The sequence below is a fragment of the Malaya genurostris genome, chromosome 1 (genome assembly GCF_030247185.1).
Source record: "Malaya genurostris strain Urasoe2022 chromosome 1, Malgen_1.1, whole genome shotgun sequence".
Classification (NCBI taxonomy): Eukaryota; Metazoa; Arthropoda; class Insecta; order Diptera; family Culicidae; genus Malaya; species Malaya genurostris.
In genome coordinates, this window is record NC_080570.1 from 130296202 (window position 1) to 130317327 (window position 21126).

Below are 21126 nucleotides of genomic sequence, written 5' to 3' on the forward strand. Positions count from 1 at the left end.
AGTTTTGTCACGCTAATTTCCAGAAAAAAGCCAGTATTAGCGTGCATTAATAAAGCGAATGAAGACCTAAATCGCTGAGAAATGGCCTTACATGAAGAACACATGAGCATCGCTACCGTGGTTAAAATCTGGCTTAGGTTTCAATTACGTAGGCATCACTCTCGTTCACCTGATTTGGCTTCCTCGTGCTATTATCTGTAATGAAACGTTAATTTATCTCTGAGAAAATGTAAGAAATATGTAAGCTTCGTTTTAGAATTTCAGATCACTACTTCCGGAACCTGAATCCGAAACCAGTATAGCCAAAATAAATTTGTATGACTATCTACTAATATGACCTATAAATTTAGAAGATGTTTTCCGTTCTCCTCTTCCACAGCCGATTGATTGTGCTACTCTATGCAGTGAATTGTTGTCATTTAAAGTAGGATTGTAAATGATCTCAGAATATATGGCATCATCAAAAGTCTTGTGAGTTGTTGTGCTATATAAATCTCAGACATGTGTTACAGAAATAACATGACAGTAAACGTAAAGAAATGTAATTCAATACAATAATTTTATTTGAATACTCCATAATGACAGTTCTAGTGGAAAAAGCCATACCGAGAAATTCTGGGTAATCTGCCCTTCATTTACTACCGAAGGTCCATAAACTAAACATATCTCTCACTCAGAATGTCAGAATGCCTTCCAAATAAAATTTAACAAAATATTTAGGTCTACCGACAAATGTTGTACCACGCATTCACTGATACTATCATTGAAAATGTCATTATATGAGTTTCGTTTTACTAGAATTTTGAGTGTGTAATTCAAATTGTAATTTCTATCTATCATCGCATCCGAAAATGTTTGGTGTAGCGAAAACAAGATTACAAGATACCATACTACATAAAACTATTGAAATTCGGAAATGCCTCCAAGGGCTAGAACGGAACTGAGAGCAGGAAATTTCCATCTGTTAACATGTTACACGTGCATACGTGTACTCGTTAGCACTGGAGTCAATTGGAATAAATTAACGCATTTCTATCAACAAGTTTCCAAATCAGTTACTCATAATCTAATTTACATTCATTCATATTCTATCTGCTCCGGATTTAATTTTGCACGTGAGAACATAAAATGAAAATGTGTATGGAAAGGCGATATAATCCGTAAAAATTGTTAATCATTTTATGGAAATGCAATGTTAAATTTCCTTTTTGTTAATGGAAAGCATTGCTAGTGTAAACTGAAAATGATCAACAAGTAGGCGATGCGATTCATACAAGACTTGCCATAGATTCTAACGAACAGTTAATCACATATTAATTTAAATATTCAACTCCATCAACCATCACATTAAAACTTGTATCTTGTAATTTTCTATTCATACGGGATTTTCTATTTGAAAAATAGTGATAAATTAAAACACACGAAAATGTTTCTTATAGTAACCTTTGTTCAATTTAGCGCTAATATCAAGTGATGTACGGATATAATTAATATTCGATCATATCGTGTTCAATATCAATATATGCGTTGACATTAAATTGATATCCCATTCAATTTAATGTCAACGCATATCTCTACTCCAGCGATATCATTTCGAATTGTCAAAAGTCGCGACTGGCAGCACGGATAATGACAATGAAAGAACTCATTTATGAATGTCGCTTCGAGAGTGACATTAACCATCATAATAATTTTGCGAGTATTAGGTTTCTTACCGTCACTGCTAACCTCATTCAAATGAACACATTTTGACAATTCAGCAGCACTGTTTGCAAACATAGATTTTTTTGTTTGTCTGTTGACAAATTGGATGAGACCATTTACGGTCCATATCTCCTAAATAGAGTTTTAAAACATTTGTTTACGATTGGATACGGTTTGTCTTTGAGATTTATTTAATGAAAGTCACTAGTTGCAAAGTGTAAAGATGATTGTTCGAGATGTGTTCTTTGATTTTTGTTTAAGCTTGTTTGTAAACAGTACCACTGAACTGTCAATGATGAATTCTTGTTCTTTTCTGACGACACGATAAAAAATCTAATTGTGTTAGGGAAAAATTTAAGACTAAAGCCGCATGACATTCGATTGTTGTTGAAGTGAAATGATAACAGAATTTCGATTTTTGTTTTTGATCATGAAGGATGTTAAATATACTCATCAGCAATTGTCATTAATTGAACAAAACTTGCTTTAACAAATTCTGTTTGATACAGTTCAATTGAATGAGAATTATTATATAGTTATGTTATCAGGAATTATTTACCTTATGAAATTCTACTTGTGCACCATCTGCAGTGCCCTCAAGCTCACGAATGTACTGCGGAAAGGATCTCTTCACCGATTCCAAAGTTTCGTTGTAAACTTTTCCTATGAACAAAAATACGTTTATTAGTTTCCTTAATATAATGTTAATTACTTATATTTAACTATAATTTTAATAAATCTAGATATCGGAGTTTACTGTATCACTGCGGTTTGATGAATAATAGGAATATGAAGGGAATCGAATCCGACTTCCGGTTCCGGATTTACAGAATGATATGTACAAAAAAATGAAAATAAGTGCACTAACTTTTTTTAGAGACGACTGAACCGATTCTCACAAACTAAGATCCAAATGAAAGGTATAATTGTCCCATTCAAAGTTAATGAGTTTTATTTTGATCCGATTTCCGGTTCCGACACAAATCTCTAAATATCAAGGGGAACGTGCCATTTGAGCCAATTTGTTCTGAGAAGGCGGCGAAACAAAAAACGTAAAACAATTTCTTATTTGACCTTGAAACTACTCCAATCGGTAGCTGTTATCAGTAGACAACAAAACAAATCAATTTGGGCTATCCTGGTTCCCGATTTCCGATTCCGGAAGCACCAGAAATAATGGTTATATATTCCAAAATGAATCTCGCTAACTTTTCTCAACGATGGCTTGACCGACTTAAAATTTTAAAAAGTTAAAAGGAAAGATCTTATAGTCCCATATTGAATTCCTGAATTTCGTCCGGATCCGACTTCCGGTTCCTGAGTTACAGGGTCAAGATTGTTAAAATATGAGTACCGTCACTAGAAGTGGCGAAGTGAAACAATTTCTAAACTAGCCTCAAAACTTTTTCAATCGGTAGTCATAGTCAGTCAAATTAATTTTAGCCTTCCTGGTTCCCGGTTTTCGATTAACTACCGAAGATTGTAGTCATAGACTCAGGATTGGATCACATTCTTTTTTCCCGAACCGACTTCGATTATATATAGATATGGCCTTACCGATCTGAGTACTGATTCATTCTGTAAATTATACTAGTTTATGTACAATCCATTTTTGTTTTCAAGAATTAAAAGAAATTATTATGTAGAATACCGCACATTTATATATGAGAATATGTGAGATATGAGAAAGGCATCAGTACACCACATCAGTACAGTATTAATTACTGAATTGGTTCAAATAAATCTAGTGCAGACAATATTCAACACTTACTTCCTTCATCGGTGTTGTATAGTGGAAGATACGTATCGTTCAATGGTCCGGACAGTTGAAGAAAATTTCTAATAATTGCTGCAAAGGTTCGACCCTGGAAAAAGAGAACATAAGCAAAACGTTGATTAGCAAATTATATGAATTGAATAAGATTATAAAATGAGAATTGTATATGTTCAATTGAAGGAAGACAATCATATTATATTATTTTTTAGAAAGACAATCATATTTTTTTATATTTTATTATGAAAACGTATGAAAACGAGAACAAAATGCTGAATCCTAATTAATAATTGAGTCGAGTAAATCCAGACTCTGTCAGCTTGGAGCGAAATCAATCTTCAGTTTAGCTACGCCATCGCACGGCATCACATCGAACGTATCATGTCAATTGTATGAGTGCGCAGTGCTGCTATTTTGGCACGCACGAATTCGACGTTTCTCTCCCCTAGTTCTTTGAACGAGATTTGATGCGGGCGCCATGCTCGCAAAAAAGTACATCGCTTGCCATTTTTTCGTGAAATGAAAGAGCTGGACATCTTTATAATATGTCTTTAATAAATCGTATGTGCTTCTTCGGATTTTTTTCCATCGCCGCATTTGTATATATTTTCAAGCTCACTCGAAATCTTACTTTTGCTTGTATTTATTCAGCATACCACCATTCAACAAGCACCATTGTTCAACAATTACTATATATTCTTGAACTACTGCAAAGTCGAGACTTTATGTAACAGAGTAGATAATCTTCAGATTACCAGCATAGAGTTATTTTCCAGATTTAAGGCGACTACTAAGATCGTTGATGAATAAAACGAATATTAGTGGTCTCAAGTACCTTCTTTGAGGAACACCAGTAGGTACCTTATGGTCAAAAAAGAACCGGAATTTTTATTTTAAAATTCCCGCGCTTGTCCAATCGGTAAACTTTTATTCTCTCAACGTTGGCAACACTTTTATACACATTCTGTCAAATTTTGACGCATATCGTACGATTAGTTTTTGTTTGGCGTTTATACAAAGAAGTTGAAAAATTTTCGTGTGGCGATTTTCATAATGGATGATTTCGACTCGCTTTCGAAGCGCCATTCGGTCGATTGTTGTGCGGTTTCGACGTCATATTCATAGATCCACACCTCATCACGAGTTATGATGCATTCGATGAATGTGGGGTCACTATCTGCGTTGGAAATCATCTCTTTGGTCACATCAATACGACGCTGTTTTTGAATAAAATTCAGCTTTTTTGGCACCAGCCGAGAAGCGACGCGTTTCAAACCCAAAACATCACACGGAACGACCGAAATTAGCTCTGCGCCTAATTCGTATTACTGTTTTTGAATTAGTTGATTTTAACAACAAAATTTCCAAAATAACTATGAAATTAGTTAAAATTAGAAATTCACTTTGCTGAAAAAAACTCTTATTTTTAGAGAATGTGTTTAGTTGGCGAATATCCTGGGCACAAACCAGTAATATTTCAATCCAACACGAAATTCTCATTGACAACTAATTTTGTTATTAAAATCAGAAAATGTGTTTCTATTTATCTATAACCATCATTACTGAAGGACAGCACAAAGAAATTTGTGCGCATTTGAAGCGGTTGTGCGTAATAATGTTTTACGTGGAACAGTGAAGTGAATTTCGAATGTTCAACTCTAACTCTATATGTCAAATGATGTTTTTTGTATCGTCCAACCTTCCGGGTCACGCCGTCCGATGTACTACTTGTATTCGGTTTTTATTTTCCGAGTGCTCAAAGTTTTCAGTGAGAGAGTCGATTTCGCGAAGTCGAATGAAGAAAACAGCGATTTAGAAGAAAACTGTTCAAAAAGAAGTTTATGTTTCGCTTATGTCTTTTTCTCCAATACAACATCGTATTTATACCTGCCAATATAGAAAAGACAACCAAGACTGAAATTTTTTTCGGTAATAGTGTGCCATCTAGTGGCTAGTAGTCGTTACGGTGTTAGCGTTATTTCGGTGACAGAGCGCCATATAGCTGCAAATGGCAGAAACCAATTCAACCATTTATGCTGGTTGAAAACAACGTTTTATTTCTCTAATTCAACTAAAAAATTAGTTGAATGGATATGAAGTGTGCCTTAGCTAAGAAATGACAATTGGTGAATTCAACTAAAAAAATAGCCATTTCAACAAATAATTTATTATTATCAAGGGAATCAGAATTAAAAAATCTAAATTAGCAAAAGTAAGATTTTTTTAGTTGTCTCAAAAAATAACTAACTAAAATCAGAAAACCAACTAATTTTTTCGCCAAAATGCTGATTTCGGTCTTTCCGTGCAGTTAAAATGTGTTCGGCTGATCCATAAGAGATGCTCAACAACACAGCAATCTCTCTAATCGGTACAGAACGATTTTGCAACACGATTTGCTTCGCCGATTCAATGTTTTCTTCAGTAACAGATGTTGTTGGGCGGCCAGGGATCTCATCATGATCCAAGCTTGTATGACCACCTTTGAAGCGTTTATACCACTCGTATACCTGTGTTTTTCCTAGACACGATACACCAAAGGCCTTTTCTAACATTTTCAACGTTTCGGAACACTTAAATCCATTTGCAACACAAAATTTGATGCACGCACGTTGTTCAAAATTTTCATCCATTATAAAAATCACCACACGAAAATTTTTCAACTTCTTTGTATAGACGCCAAACAAAAACTAATCGTACGATATGCGTCAAAATTTGACAGAGGTGTGAACGTTGGCGAAAGTTGATCGTCTAGAATCATTGTTGAACGATTCGGGTTGAAAATGTGCAACGTTCAGGACCTAACGAATTTAGATAAACGTCTGCAGAGTGCAGACAAAATGCGTATTTGGAAAATACACGAAGAAACTTACGAAGTGCTTTTGCTGCGCCATTGTTGATGAAGCCAATAAAAATACTGTTTAATAAGCCTCATTATTGCAAAACATTCCACTTTGTTCGGAAAATGACAAAAATAATTGTCTTGTCTATTACATAAATTTCCTTACACCTTCGACTGGATAACTTCTCTCACGATTTCCACTCGTGTTAACTCATATTGTCTTCGAAGGTCGTTTGAATTCAATCAGAATCAAAACAATCTCTTGCAATATTGAATAAAGATTCTGAGACAAAGCTCAGAATTTCGCCCAAAATTTATGTACGAACCTGCTTTCTGATGTCGATGATGACATATGCCACATATGTCACAATTACGGACATAATGACTATGAATGATCGTTTTAAACCGAAGAAATCGATTTTTTTGCAAAATACCTAATTCGACAGACCATATGAACTTGCGACAAACATAGCAAATTATTCATGACAAACATAACCACAAAGGATGAGATTTACAAAACTGAGCGTCGTAAATTTTATTGGGCTGAAGTCAAAGATCGTTTTTTTTTTCTCAATGTCTTTGACAATCCAGTAGGACTGTTTACATCCTCCTGAGCCGACTGGATTTATACGTAGGCAGACATAAAGAAAAATCCACGTGAATTGCTCTGCTGAGTTAGGTTTTGCGAAAATGACATAAACTCACATAATGAGCTGAATGAACATCGTTTGACTGCTATTGGTGGTTTCTTTACATGTTCGTTCCGTATCATACCATTGTGTTCCTTGTCATTCCAGTGTAGTCATCGTGCAAAACCTAATTCTCGGTTGATTTTTCATTAGGGCGTATATGCAAGTGACAGTTTCTCTTTAATCACTCTCTCTTTCGATTATTGAATAAAAAGATTTTCTTTAATATCACTATTTTGTTTGAAAGTCGAAAGTTTCGGGTATCATTTCATGCAAAGAGATGAGTGATAAACGTGGAAACCGCTTGATAATTAATAGAAGAGAAAGTAAACAAAGAGAAACTGTCACTTGCCCTTTTGAAAATTAACTGAGAATTAGGTTTTGCACGATGACGACACAAATGAACTGCCGATGAATCAAGTTCATCTTTGACAGTTGCCGTGTACTTGTTTTGTTTTACGGCTGCAAGTAAAAAATTGAAAAATGACGAAAAAGTGCCTGTTTGAAACGTATGTCACAGTGAAAATAACTAAAAAGATTGCCCTGTATATGTTCCCAGCATCAAGGAGCGATATATGTATGAATCTGTTGAGTGTGAGGCGACTTGCAATTTTTACATTCGAACGATGAACTTCTGATGAACTTTTAAACTGTAAACAAGTACACGCAGACTGTCAAAAAAAGTTCATTCTGTTCATTTTGTGAGGTTATGGCATGTTCGTGCAAAACCTAATTAGGTTTTGCACGAACATGACATAACCTCACAAAAATGAACAAAATGAATTAATTTTGACAGCTATCAGTGGTTTGTTTACAGTGGATAAGTTCATCGGAAGTTCATCGTTTGATTTCGGATTTTGCACGCTGCCTTACATGAAACGAAGGATCATCAAATTTAGCGATATGGATGCAGTTGAAAGCAAGCAAAATCACAAACTATCCGTATACGCACACGGATTGTCCCCCGCTGTCAGAGCGAACGGAAACCTGAACTCAGTCTGAGGGCTTCAATTCACTTCTCTCTCCTTTTTCTCATTTTACCTATTCATAAAGAAATTTCTGCTTGGTAGTACACTCAAATAAAAATTCACGTTCAATTTACTTGAAAAATCACTTAAACTGGTTTCAAGTGTCAAATTGAATGTTTTACGTGACGAAATTGAATGTTACACGAACATCCCCTAAACTGAATAGAGTCATAACATAAGATTTACGTGAATTGACCAAACGTCAAACAATCTACGTGAATTTCCAGTGTGAAAAACTCGATTTTGAACATGGCGAACAGTGGCCCTCAAAGTGTGAGTAGTGTAAATATTTGCGAGTAATGTTATTTAATTACAGATTTTTACTACATCGATCAGTTCATTCCAGCACGGAACGACCGAAATTAGCTCTGCGCCTAATTCGTATTACTGTTTTTGAATTAGTTGATTTTAACAACAAAATTTACAAAATAACTACAAAATTAGTTAAAATTGAGAATTTACTTTGCTAAAAAAAACTCTTATTTTTAGAGAATGTGTTTAGTTGGCGAATATTCTGGACACAAACCAGCAATATTTCAATCCAACACGAAATTCTCATTGACAACTAATTTCGTTATTAAAATCAGAAAATTTGTTTCTATTTATCTACCACTATCATTACTGAAGGGCAGCACAAAGAAACCAAAAATGAAATGGGTTTTATTAACTAGTTTATTAGCCAAAAACTCATGAGAAGTGTCAATACAAAACAATCCATTAAAAAGCTAAAAGGGACAGTCTTGTTGAAACTGCTTGCAAATTGTTTAGATGTTTTTCGCATGTGTTACGATATAGCCATATATAAATTTCTAAACCGATATGTAAAAATGACGTAAACTGTTAGTGGAAAGTGTATTTATTCAGAATTTGTGCGCATTTGAAGCGATTGTGCGTAATAATGTTTTTACGCGGAACAGTGATGTGAGTCTCGACTGTTGCACTCTAATTGTATATGTATTCGATTTATGTTTTCCGAGTGCTTAAAGTTTTCAGTGAGAGAGTCGATTTCGCGAAGTCGAATGAAGAAAACAGCGACTTAGAAGAAAAATTTTCAAAAAGAAATTTATGTTTCGCTTATGTCTTTTTCTCCAATACAACATCGTATTTATACCTGCCAATATAGAAAAGATAACCGCGACTGAAATTTTTTTGGTAGTAGTGTGCCATCTAGTGGCTAGTAGTCATTATGGTGTTAACGTTTTTTCGGTCACAGAGCGCCATATAGCTGCTAATTGCAGAAACCAATTCAACCATTTATGTTGGTTGAAAACAACGTTTTATTTCTCTAATTCAACTAAAAAATTAGTTGAATGGATATGAAGTGTGCCTTAGCTAAGAAATGACAGCACGTTTAATTGGTGAATTCAACTAAAAAAATAGCCATTTCAACAAATATTTTATTATTATTAAGGGAACTAGAATTAGAAAATCTAAATTAGCAAAAGTAAGATTTTTTTCAGTTGTCTCAAAAAATAACTAACTAAAATCAGAAAATCAACTAATTTTTTCGCCAAAATGCTGATTTCGGTCTTTCCGTGAGTATGAAAGTTCCCATGTGTTTGACTGGACCGAGTGCCTGCGTGAGTCCGGAAGTGTGCCCGCTCCTGCCGAATGCTTCAAGCAGGCCGTTGGTCCACCAAAAAACGAGTTCAGAATCGGTATGAAGCTAGAAACACTGGAGCCATGTAATGCGAACTCAACCTGCATCGTAAGTGTTGCGGGAGTTCCCAGATCTCGACTTCAGCTTCGGTTGGATGGCAGTGACAACAAAACGATTTCTGGAGGCTTGTCGATTCGAGATCCCACGACGTTATTAATTGCTTTTTATTTTCAGCCGGTAAAATTCTATGCTAATTTTCTGAAATAAATGTTTTATTTTTCATGGCATCTCTCATTTCCTAGAATAATATAAAAATCTGAAATCTCCCTTTTGACTTCAATAGCAATTCTCTGGTATCTAAATTTTACATGAACTGATAGGTAAATGTGATATGAGTAGTACATTATATTTTACCTATGAAACACGTAGCTTTTACTGGATTATGCATTAAACAGTTTATAAATGCCAGTCCATTAAAAGTTACGTGAAAAGTAGGGTGGAAAATATTCACATAACTTTTCACGTAACTATAACATGATTATTATTTTGAGTGTAGAAACGCAAACAGAGCAATTTTTTTAGTCCCTTTCACCGAGAAACACGATTTCAACAAACACTTTTTGGTCATTTCCGAACTTTGAATTTTCATCTGAAAATCAAAACAAACCACTGATAGCTATCAAAAGGTGAACTTGATTCATCGGCAGTTCATTGGTAGTTCATTCGAGTGGTCATCGTGCAAAACCTAATTGTCCAGGATGAACCTAAGTTCATTTGTTATGTCATGATAACGAACCTAATTAGGTTTTGCAAGATGACATAATAATAAATCAACTCATGATGACGAAAGTCATGCTCTTGTGGTTTGTTCACATTTCCAATAACACGTATTCAAATTAGAATACACATGTAAACAAACCACCGTTAGCTGTCGAATCTGCATAAAATGTTCAAAACGACGAATGTAACATTTCAGCTGAACCGAGAAAAGCGATATTGAAAAATAATCGCACAATTTTAAATCCTATTTAAAAATGAGTAATTGAAACAACTTCATCTCTTCATTGCCGTTTCAACCTTCCGAGCGAACAGACGTGCTTTTGTGAACTGCGAAACGCTGAAAACCAGTGCCGTGTGTGATAAAGCGATCGGACAATCGACATTGTACCGTTATTGTATAATAGACAATGGTGCTCGTTCCGCTGAGAGGTTTACATACATAATACAATAGTGCAGTGTATAGACTTTGAATAGTGAACATTTGGAGTAGTGTCGTGACCCGGTGCTGTGTGCTTTTTTTCCTCTTAGAGGTTTTTGGCACACAGATACAACAACAATTCAACCAACGCGTGGCCCCAGCGGCCGAGTTTCGTAGCACACCGATTAGCCAAGGCCAGGCATTGGTGGCTATCCATTATTAAGCTAAGTATCATTCTCTTTTCCTTTTTTTCTGTCCTTGAAATTATCTGGTGGTATCCCAGATTTCTAACCCGTGCGGATACAATTCCGTGCCATGACAAACCCTGTGAAACAAAACCCTGACCCACCAGATGATAAAATGGAGACAACTGTCGATAGCAAAACTCGCATTAAGAGCTATCCCGACGGACTTGCACTCCCGGCCGGACCGTACACGGTTTATTTCCGGCCCAAATTAAATGGAAAAAAATTAAATTGTCTCCATATATCGCGAGAGCTGTCGAAGCGATACTCTACTGTCAAGAGTATTGACAAAGTACGCCCGGACAAGCTTAGGGTCTCGTTAACCAGCTCAAAACAGGCTAACGAGATCGTTCAGGGTGAGCTTTTTACGCGGGAATACCGTGTGTACATCCCAGCTCGTGAAGTCGAAATTGACGGCGTTGTCACCGATGCCAGTTTGACTTGCGATGACGTTCTTAAGTACGGGATGGGTTGCTTTAAAAACCCCCTACTTAAGAACGTAAAGATACTGGATTGCAAGCGATTGCATTCAGTGTCGATCGCGGGGGATGGTACCAAATCATACCCCCAATCAGACTCGTATCGGGTGACATTCGCTGGCTCGGCTTTACCTAACTACGTCCTCCTGGACCGAGTTCGCCTCCCTGTTCGTCTCTATGTTCCACGTATCATGAACTGCACCAACTGCAAGCAACTGGGACACACAGCGTCCCATTGCAGCAATAAGCCCCGTTGTGCTAATTGTGGGGAGGCTCATGCGGATGGCTCCTGCGGTAAGGGTACTGCAAAGTGTCTTTACTGTAAGGAGGGTTCGCATGACCTGATGGCATGTCCCGCGTACAAAGTGCGCAAGGATGGTTTGAAACGTTCCCTGAAGGAACACTCCAAGCGTTCCTTTGCTGACATGCTCAAGAGTGCCACCCCCCCTAAGCAATCAACGAACATCTATACCTGCTTGTCAACTGACGAGAGCGATTTTGACGACCCATTAGAAGGTACATCTTCAGCGGCCCCTCATAGCTATAGGAAAAGAGTAAACAAATCCTCTCCTAAGCTCCCTAGTAAGGGTACGAAGTTGTCTTCCAATGGGCCTCCAACATTTATGTTTAGAAGTAGTGGAGACAAAGCTCCGAAGCAAACAGTTCCTGGTCTCGGAAAACTCAATTCTGAGAAGGAATTCCCACCACTTCCCGGGACACCAAAATCCCCAAGTGCCCCTGAAAACCCAACAGAGAACCAGCTGGGTGCTGGGCTCATAAAATTCTCTGATGTTGTGGACTGGATTTTTAACACCTTCAATATTTCTGATCCTCTTAAAAGCCTGTTTATGGCTTTGATACCTACAGTTAGAACTTTTTTGAAGCAGTTGACTGCAAAATGGCCCCTTCTTTCAGCGATCGTATCCTTCGATGGCTAACTCATCCACCGAGGTCACGGATTCAATCACTGTTTTACAGTGGAATTGTAGAAGTATCATCCCAAAAATAGATTCTTTTAAAATTCTTGTGAATAATCTGAAATGTGACGCATTTGCATTGTGCGAAACTTGGCTAACTTCTGATGTTTCCCTGAACTTCCACGATTTTAACATTATTCGCCTGGATCGAGACGATCCCTACGGAGGAGTACTTTTGGGGATCAAAAAGTGCTATTCCTTCTATCGAATTAACCTCCCATCGATACCAGGTATTGAAGTTGTCGCATGTCATGTCACAATGAAAGGCAAGGACCTTTGCATTGCTTCCATCTACATTCCCCCTAGAGCCTCAGTTGGGTACCACTGGCTCAGCAGTATCATGCAACTTCTTCCCGCACCGACGTTAGTTTTAGGAGACTTTAACTCTCACGGTGCGGGATGGGGTTGTCTTCATGATGACAACAGATCAACCGCGATCTATGATCTTTGCGATAACTTCAATATGACTATTTTGAATACCGGAGAAATGACACGGATTCCCGCACCACCAGCAAGACCAAGCGCGCTGGATTTATCCTTATGCTCGACCTCGCTACGGTTGGATTGCACGTGGAAGGTGATCCCCGATCCCCACGGTAGCGACCATCTACCTATCGTAATTTCAATCGCCTACGGATTAAGACCATCGGAGACAATCAATGTTTCGTATGACCTCACACGAAATATTGATTGGAAATACTACGCAAATTCGATATCTGAGAAACTAGAATCAACACAAGAACTTCCTCCGGAGGAAGAGTACACGTTGTTGGCTGGCTTGATTCTCGACACCGCGACTCAAGCTCAGACGAAACGTGTACCTGGCGCGAAAACCAACATCCGTCCTCCTAACCTGTGGTGGGACAAAGAGTGCTCATCACTGAACGCGGAAAGATCTTCAGCGTTCAAAAAGTTCAGAAAAAATGGAACACCCGATAATTATCGGAATTACGCGGCGTTAGACAAGCAAATGAAGAACTTAGTCAAAGCAAAAAAACTTGGTTATTGGCGACGGTTTGTTGAAGGATTATCAAAAGAAACATCGATGAGCACTCTTTGGAACACAGCCCGACGAATGCGCAACCAAAACGCCACGAATGAAAGCGAGGAATATTCCAACCGCTGGATATTCGATTTCGCTAAAAAAGTATGCCCAGACTCTGTTCCGGAACAGAAGACCACCCGCGCCGCGACATCAAATACAAACGAAACACCGTTTTCGATGGTAGAGTTCTCACTCGCACTCTTGTCGTGTAACAATAAAGCCCCGGGGCTAGACAGAATTAAATTCAACTTGTTGAAAAATCTCCCTGACCCTGCGAAAAGGCGCTTGTTGAATTTATTTAACAAGTTTCTTACGGGTAATATTGTCCCACACGACTGGAGACAAGTGCGAGTGATCGCCATCCAAAAACCAGGAAAACCAGCCTCCGATCACAATTCGTATCGGCCGATTGCTATGCTTTCCTGCATCCGGAAATTGTTCGAAAAAATGATTCTCTTTCGTCTTGACAATTGGGTGGAGACTAATGGCTTGCTTTCAGATACACAATTTGGTTTCCGCAGGGGCAAAGGAACGAACGATTGTCTTGCGTTGCTCTCAACAGAAATTCAAATGGCATTTGCTCGTAAAGAACAAATGGCGTCAGTTTTCCTCGACATCAAGGGGGCCTTTGACTCAGTTTCCATAAACATCCTATCTGAGAAGTTGCATCAGCATGGTCTTTCACCAATTTTGAATAACTTTTTGTATAATCTATTGTCCGAGAAACACATGTATTTCGCGCATGGTGATTTGTCGACAATACGATTCAGTTACATGGGTCTTCCTCAGAGCTCATGCTTAAGCCCCCTTTTATACAATTTTTACGTAAGCAATATTGATGAATGTATCAACACATCTTGCACGCTAAGACAACTTGCCGACGACAGCGTTGTGTCTATTATAGGACGCAAAGCTGCCGATCTCCAAGGACCATTACAAGATACCCTCGACAACTTGTCGACATGGGCTCTTCAAATGGGTATCGATTTCTCTACGGAGAAAACTGAGCTAGTTGTATTTTCAAGGAAGCGAGAACCAGCACAATTACAGCTTCAACTAGGGGGTGAAACCATAGCTCAGGTCTTCACATTTAAATATCTCGGGGTCTGGTTCGACTCCAAAGGCACTTGGGGATGTCACATTAGATATCTGAAACAAAAATGCCAACGGAGAATCAACTTTCTTCGTACGATAACCGGATCGTGGTGGGGTGCCCATCCAGGAGACCTGATCAGGTTGTACCAAACAACGATATTGTCCGTTATGGAATATGGATGCTTTTGCTTCCGATCCGCGGCGAACACTCATTTCATCAAGCTGGAAAGAATCCAGTATCGTTGCTTGCGTATTTCCTTAGGTTGCATGCAGTCAACTCATACGATGAGTCTCGAAGTGTTGGCGGGCGTCTTACCGTTGAAAAACCGATTCTGGGATCTCTCATATCGATTGCTAATCCGATGCGAAATCTTGAATCCGAAAGTGATTGAAAACTTCGAAAGGCTTGTCGAGCTCAATTCTCAGACCCGTTTTATGTCCTTGTATTTTGATTACATGGCTCAGAATATTAACCCTTCTTCGTTTGTGCCCAACCGTGTCCTATTCTTGGATACTTCTGATTCCACTGTATTTTTCGACACATCCATGAGAGAAGAGATTCGTGGAATTCCGGATCACGTACGCCCTCAAGTGGCCCCCAATATTTTTTATAACAAATTCAGAACAGTCAACTGTGAAAAGATATTCTACACTGACGGATCATACATCAACGAGTCCACAGGCTTCGGCATCTTCAATCAAAACATCACCGCTTCTTACAAACTCAGTGATCCAGCTTCAGTTTACGTCGCAGAACTAGCTGCCATTCAGTACACTCTTGAGATCATTGAAACCTTGCCCAAAGATCATTACTTCATTGTCACGGACAGTCTAAGTTCAATAGAAGCTCTCCGGGCAATGAAGCCAGGAAAGTATCCCCCCTATTTTCTGGGGAAAATATGGGAACACTTGAGAGCTTTATCTGGACGGTCTTATTTAATATCCTTAGTCTGGGTCCCATCGCATTGTTCCATTCCAGGCAATGAACAGGCAGACTCATTGGCTAAAGTGGGCGCATTAGAAGGTGATATTTATGAAAGACCAATATGCTTCAATGAATTTTTCAGTATCTCTCGTCAGAAAACTCTCGAAAGTTGGCAAACTTCATGGAGCAATGGCGAACTGGGACGATGGCTACATTCCATTATCCCTAGGGTATCGACGAAACCTTGGTTCAGGGGGATGAACGTGAGTCGCGATTTCATTCGTGTTATGTCGCGGCTCATGTCAAATCACTACACCTTCAACGCACATCTCCGGCGTGTTGGGCTTGCGGAGAGCGGTCTCTGCACCTGTGGCGACGGTTATCAGGACATCGAGCATGTCGTGTGGTCGTGCGTAGAGTATCGCGACGTCAGGTCGGAGCTACTGGAATCCCTTAGGGCCCGAGGTAGACCGTCCAATGTTCCGGTTCGGGATGTGTTGGCGAGTCGGGATAGTTTATATATGCTTCTCATATACCAGTACCTTAAACACATTAATATACAAGTGTAATCCGTAGTTTCCTCTCTCTTGTCGAGGCTAAGAATAATCTTCACCTGTAGGTTCGAGACTAACATTCGCCCGATTCTCCAAATCCCTCGCCTGTCCACCATCTTTGTATAAAATAACAAGATCTTTTTGCTGTCACTAACTTCTTCGTTCCCCCTTTCTCCGTTTCTCCACCATCTCGATGTCAACTAATTAGATCTTTATCGTGTTTGGTCATTCGTTCTCATCCCCCCTTTTTCATCCCGTTTTCCACAAAATTACTTCTCTATACTTCTTTCATTCTCTTAGGCAAAGGCATCGCCCACGGGAAAACTGCTTCAATCGATGAACAACATGCGGGCCACCCGCTGGGTCTCTGTGACCTGGGGGTGTTTCCCGCGGACCCATTGAAACGTATAATCGTCATCTAGAAGAAACTAATGCCATATTTAATCCACCGACCATTGCCGATCGCCAGCTGCAGACTGAATTTGCAGAATCGACCATTGCGACCGGAATTCGCCACTACCCTAATGATAATACCCTAGTTTTAAGTTAGTTTTAATTTAAAATAAGAAAATGCCCTTGGCATCTAAGAGCTTAAGCAGTGTGCCTTCAAACATGTTACTATTGAATAAAAAAAAAAAAAAACTTCATCTCTTCACTAAATCGTCCAATATGTATGAGTGCAACGTATCATAGTGACTAATTCACAATTCTCAACTACAAAGATAACTTTTAAGCAAATACGACACTTACGTCGTTTTGTAATTTGATCATGTACATTGGACAGTATGATAGGTCGTTTTTTCCTGGTTGACTTGACACAAAGTCGTTTTGCTTCTGTTAGTTACGTCGTTTTGCGAAAGTCACAGTGTTCATTCGTCGTTTTGTTACTCGCACTTGTGTGAAAGCCAGTTTTGCTCGAAAACATTGGTAAGAGCTAGTTTAGCGTGTCAAGTGGAAAAAAATGACAGTCGACTCGTTTTTAGTGTGTTTTGATAATTTTCGCTTTTGTTTGACGAAGGATTCATAACGGTTTCTACGATTGGAAACAAACCAGTTTCTTTCCAAATTAATCAACAAGCTTAATAGCAACTCGATCCCATTAAATATCTCGAACTCTACAGCAAGACTCACTTTCATAATATCACACTAGATCTGCTTTTTCGTGGAAAACTATATTTTTAACACTTTTGATTTCGACATACGTCAAATGTGTTGACAGATTTTTAAGTGAATCTATAGTGAATCGAGAAACGGTGTTCGGGTAGTGCGTGCATTAGGACATTCCTAACAAAATGCAATAAAAATCTCGGTTTGTTTACTTTTGTTACTTAGGTCGTAATGAACATTTTATACAGAAATGATATCCACTCGGACAAAACCTAATTGCGTTTATTGAATCCCGGATTGCTTTGTCCATCTGTTGCAGTCGAGAGATGTTTTGATGTAGGACTACGTCTTTAGTAATAATTTTCCAAAATTTCAAAAGGCGAAAGTGTAACGAAATAACTTCAGATTTCATCACGAAAAATCTGTCCTCGAATAGTTTAAGGGACGATTCAGACGAACAGTCAACTTTCGTCAACGATAATGGGATCATTTCTGAACCATCAACCAACGTCATAGAATTTACTGAAATTTAAACATATTTGCCTAATCCAGTTATTCCTAAAATCGGTCATTATCATAAACATAAATGCAGCTTGAAACTGCATGCATCTTTTATGTCAACGTGGTCGGTTACTTCACGTTTTTTTTCTGTTTAGACAACGTCTCAGCAATGTTAGGGAAAATTATTGCCAATGTCTTGAATTTTTAGACTCTGGCGCTAAAAATTTTTGCTCACACACTAAAATTAGTACAAATCTCGGTTGAATTTTCAAAGGCTGTCTCTTCTATTAATTACCAAGAGGTTTCCACGTTTATCACTCAATTCTTTGTATAAAATAATACCCGAAATCTTTGAAAATTTTGAATAGAATTGTAAAATCCAAGAAATCTTTTATATTCACGTCACAATAATCTAAAGAGAAAATAAAGAAGCTTTCACTTGTTCATACGACCATTTGAAAAATCCACAGAGAAATACTATATGCCGTTGACATCAGGGATACCAGGTTAAATGTTTAAGGAGGTTTTAAAAAGTTTATGCAATCAAACTGTTGCAGTGACGCTTTTTAGCGAGCAATAATGGAATATCTGCAGTGTTAATCAGAAATCTAAAATTGAAATTCAGAAATAAAATGCCTACCTGGTATCACTAGTTTTTATATATTCGGCTAATTTTTATGTACTGCAATTTTTGTTTCGCAGGAGTCTAATCAAGTATAAAATGCGCTACAATTAGTTTAACGTTCATGTCTGAGCAGCTCACGTAAGATCGAATTTATCACACCTTACTTGAACCTAAATAAGCGAAACATCCTTAAATTGAACCCCAAACAAATACATATGCAATTGAAACACTTAAACCATCATGCATTTATAATAGGTGAAATATAAACCAATTTAATAATCACAGTCAATTTTCTTCCCCATGCAAAATAGAAAAGTGCACGCCAATTGGGATCAGAATGAAACAATAAAATCACTCCACTCGATTAAAAATATTTATGAACAATATTTAGCTAACTTTGAATACATTTAAAATGGTACAAAAATAATTGAAGTAGAGAATCATAATTCAAAAATAATAATATCAACGCTCAGATAAGATGATGATAGTTAGGCATATATCATCTTTAATATATTCGCTAGAGTAATTAGAATTGTGTAATAAATTAATAACAATTCTAAAAATATATGGAGATTTTTTCTCATACTTAAAAGATATAAAAATTACCCATCATTTAAGTTGCAATCATTCACACTTACTATAGTTCGAGCAGCACGTTTTGAATTGACCGGATCGTACCGGAGATACAAATCCTCTGTACAATAGAAGAAAATAGGAGATCGTGATCAATTCCGTCAGATTCTCCTGATACTATAGTAAAGTGGAGCCTTATTGGCTATGGGCACGGCTTAGCCAGACGGTAGAACGGATCAACCAAACAAATCCATTAGCGAATAACAAATGAGCTGTTCAAATCTGCGAACAGGCAGGTGTAGCGAACTACATGAGGTGTTATTCAATATGTCTGGTTGATCCCCGCTTGAGCTTAAGGTTGGGCTTATGCGGCAAATGACCTTCGGCCCACGTGCAATAAATATATTGAAGTTATTATTTTTTATCTAACACAAACAGAACGGCCTAAATGATTTAAAAGAAAGAGGGAATTAAACGCTAATCCTTCAGGACTTCCTTGAGTTGAAATTAATTTCTGTAGCGAACAATGCATCGATGATTGGTGGAAACAGCTAAGGCCAGTTTTCCACTATGAGTGATTAACGAGCGTATTAACTTGAAACTTCATTTAAACGCCCAACCATGTTTGTATAGACAGTGTATCAAACATAGCTTAATCACATACGATTCCATCACATTTAAATTAGCTTCCTTGCTTTATGACAATGTTACGGTTAGATGTAGAAATCTGTGGCATTCCGTAGATGCAAAACTGCAAAAGTAGACCAGTAGACCAGCTCGGGGCAAGGTACTTGGACTAAAAATGACAGTTACCGGTATCACTAATCGTTATTCGTCTCGCAAACAGTTCTCAGAATCGATCCATCTTTTCAATCGGATCAATGCTATGAATTTTCATTTATTAGCATAGTAGTTAATAAATGTTAAATGTGTTAAATTTATAGCGCAGTTTCCGTATTGGATAGAAATTCTGTTGCATCTGTTTGTTCAATCTGTTTACCTTTGATCATGCTAAAAATATCAATTAAAATATTTCTCATTTTTCCACGCATTCTGTTACCAGAGTACTGTTATGGCTATTTTACTTTAATTATCTTTCGTCATTTTTAAACACATCTTCACCATCTTTCGGGTAAATTTTTCGGAAGAATCAAAGCGCTGCTCCAATAGTGCGTGGCTCAACAAAGCAAAGAGGCGGTAGTCCGATAGAGCTAGGTCTGGTGAGTATGGCGCATGTTCAAACACTTCCACTGGAAACTTCCCAGCGTGTCACGAACGTCCTTATACTTGTGCGATGGTGCATTATCGTAAAGCAGATTCACCTCTTTCTATCTATCTCTATATTTTGATCGTTTTATCGCAATTGTTCGGCACAAATCGTTCATTTGTTGTTGGCAGCGAACGCCATTGACAGTTTCATCAGGAGGAAACGCGAAGTAGATCACGTCGTTCTGGTTCTACCATACACACAGCATGACCTTCCAACCGCATCGATTTGGCCGTGCCGACGATGTCGATGCTTCACCTAGATTCACCCACGGTTTATTGCGTTCAGGGTTCTCAAAAAAGGAGACGGATGGGTAATGTCAGAGACATAATTGAAAAACGTGAATACGAATAAAACTCTTCCGAATATCGATAATCGCAATTGTTTGATTGTGTGAACTTTTCAAACTTTCAATTCTTCACTTGCACAATTGTAACAGTGAAAATATAAGGCGGTACACACACGAGAGCAAAAAAATACAGGGTTGTGTAGGGGACAATACCGATTACAGTGACATTGAAAATGCAATGTACATGTTCGTTCATAAATTCATTTAAATTTGAAAAAACCCAAAAGTATCGTTTGTGGTCATCTAGGCTTTCTAAATATAAATTGAACTTAGGAATTAATATGACTTTAATTTTAGCAACTTACTTGCCAAACTCATCTCGAAAATACAAATCATATAGCGATATTCACAAACCGAAAGCCATCATCTTGGATTTTAAGAATTCCAAAACTATAAATTATTGATACCCACTCGCCAAGCGGGTGGAAAATGGTGAAATATTATTCACCAATTAATTAATATCAAATAAAACAAATCAATATTATAGTCCACTCCAGTTTTCCTCAATTATAAGCCTAATCTACTCCAATTACTTCCTGCGAATATCGCTTG

General features: G+C 37.8%; 1 protein-coding gene across 1 annotated transcript in view; it reads right to left on the reverse strand.

Annotated features, from left to right (window-relative positions):
• The window catches only part of LOC131425779 (beta-alanyl-dopamine/carcinine hydrolase), a 52629-nt gene that overhangs the window by 11827 nt on the left and 19676 nt on the right, over window positions 1-21126 (reverse strand). The window contains exons 2-3 of the mRNA XM_058587927.1: window positions 3476-3569; window positions 2264-2367 (exon numbers count right to left, since the gene is read on the reverse strand). Of these exons, the coding sequence (XP_058443910.1) occupies window positions 2264-2367; window positions 3476-3569 (198 nt within the window). The remainder of the gene's footprint in view (window positions 1-2263; window positions 2368-3475; window positions 3570-21126) is intronic.